Here is a 371-nt window from a genome sequence, read left to right as displayed (position 1 = left end):
GTAATACCTGATACTGACCATTACTTTATAAAACAGATCTTTATTAGGTGCCTGCTTGAATTAAACTGATAAATTAAAGATTTATGTGAGTTAAATGATTTTATAAAGGGTTTGGTCTCCAGTATTTAATCAGCAGATTTCCAGTGGAAGTTCTGCACTGGATTTATTTCATGAATACATAAGTTCTGTAGCAGCTTTCAGCCTGTAGGGGTCAGTACAACTAAATTTTATCACTGGCTCTCTTTCTATCTCCAGTCCAGTCCATTGAGGATCCATTTGACCAGGATGACTGGGAGAACTGGGCCAAGTTCACCGCCTCCACAGACATCCAGGTGAGAAAGACATATTATATTTCTATAATCTGTTATTTG

General features: G+C 37.2%; 1 protein-coding gene across 1 annotated transcript in view; it reads left to right on the top strand.

Moving 5' to 3' along the window:
- The window catches only part of LOC118339996 (beta-enolase), a gene marked incomplete at both ends in the record, with an annotated part of 3,368 nt that extends 3,036 nt beyond the window's left edge, over window positions 1-332 (top strand). Inside the window, 1 exon segment of the mRNA XM_035677840.1 lies at window positions 256-332. Within this exon segment, the coding sequence (XP_035533733.1) occupies window positions 256-332 (77 nt within the window).
- Between the last annotated feature and the right edge of the window lie 39 nt (window positions 333-371).

The sequence above is a fragment of the Morone saxatilis genome, unplaced genomic scaffold (genome assembly GCF_004916995.1).
Source record: "Morone saxatilis isolate NCDOM2014 unplaced genomic scaffold, NCSU_SB_2.0 Contig10, whole genome shotgun sequence".
Lineage (NCBI taxonomy): Eukaryota > Metazoa > Chordata > Actinopteri > Moronidae > Morone > Morone saxatilis.
The sequence above is the reverse complement of the archived record's forward strand: the minus strand, read 5'-3'. Positions and strand labels throughout refer to the sequence as shown.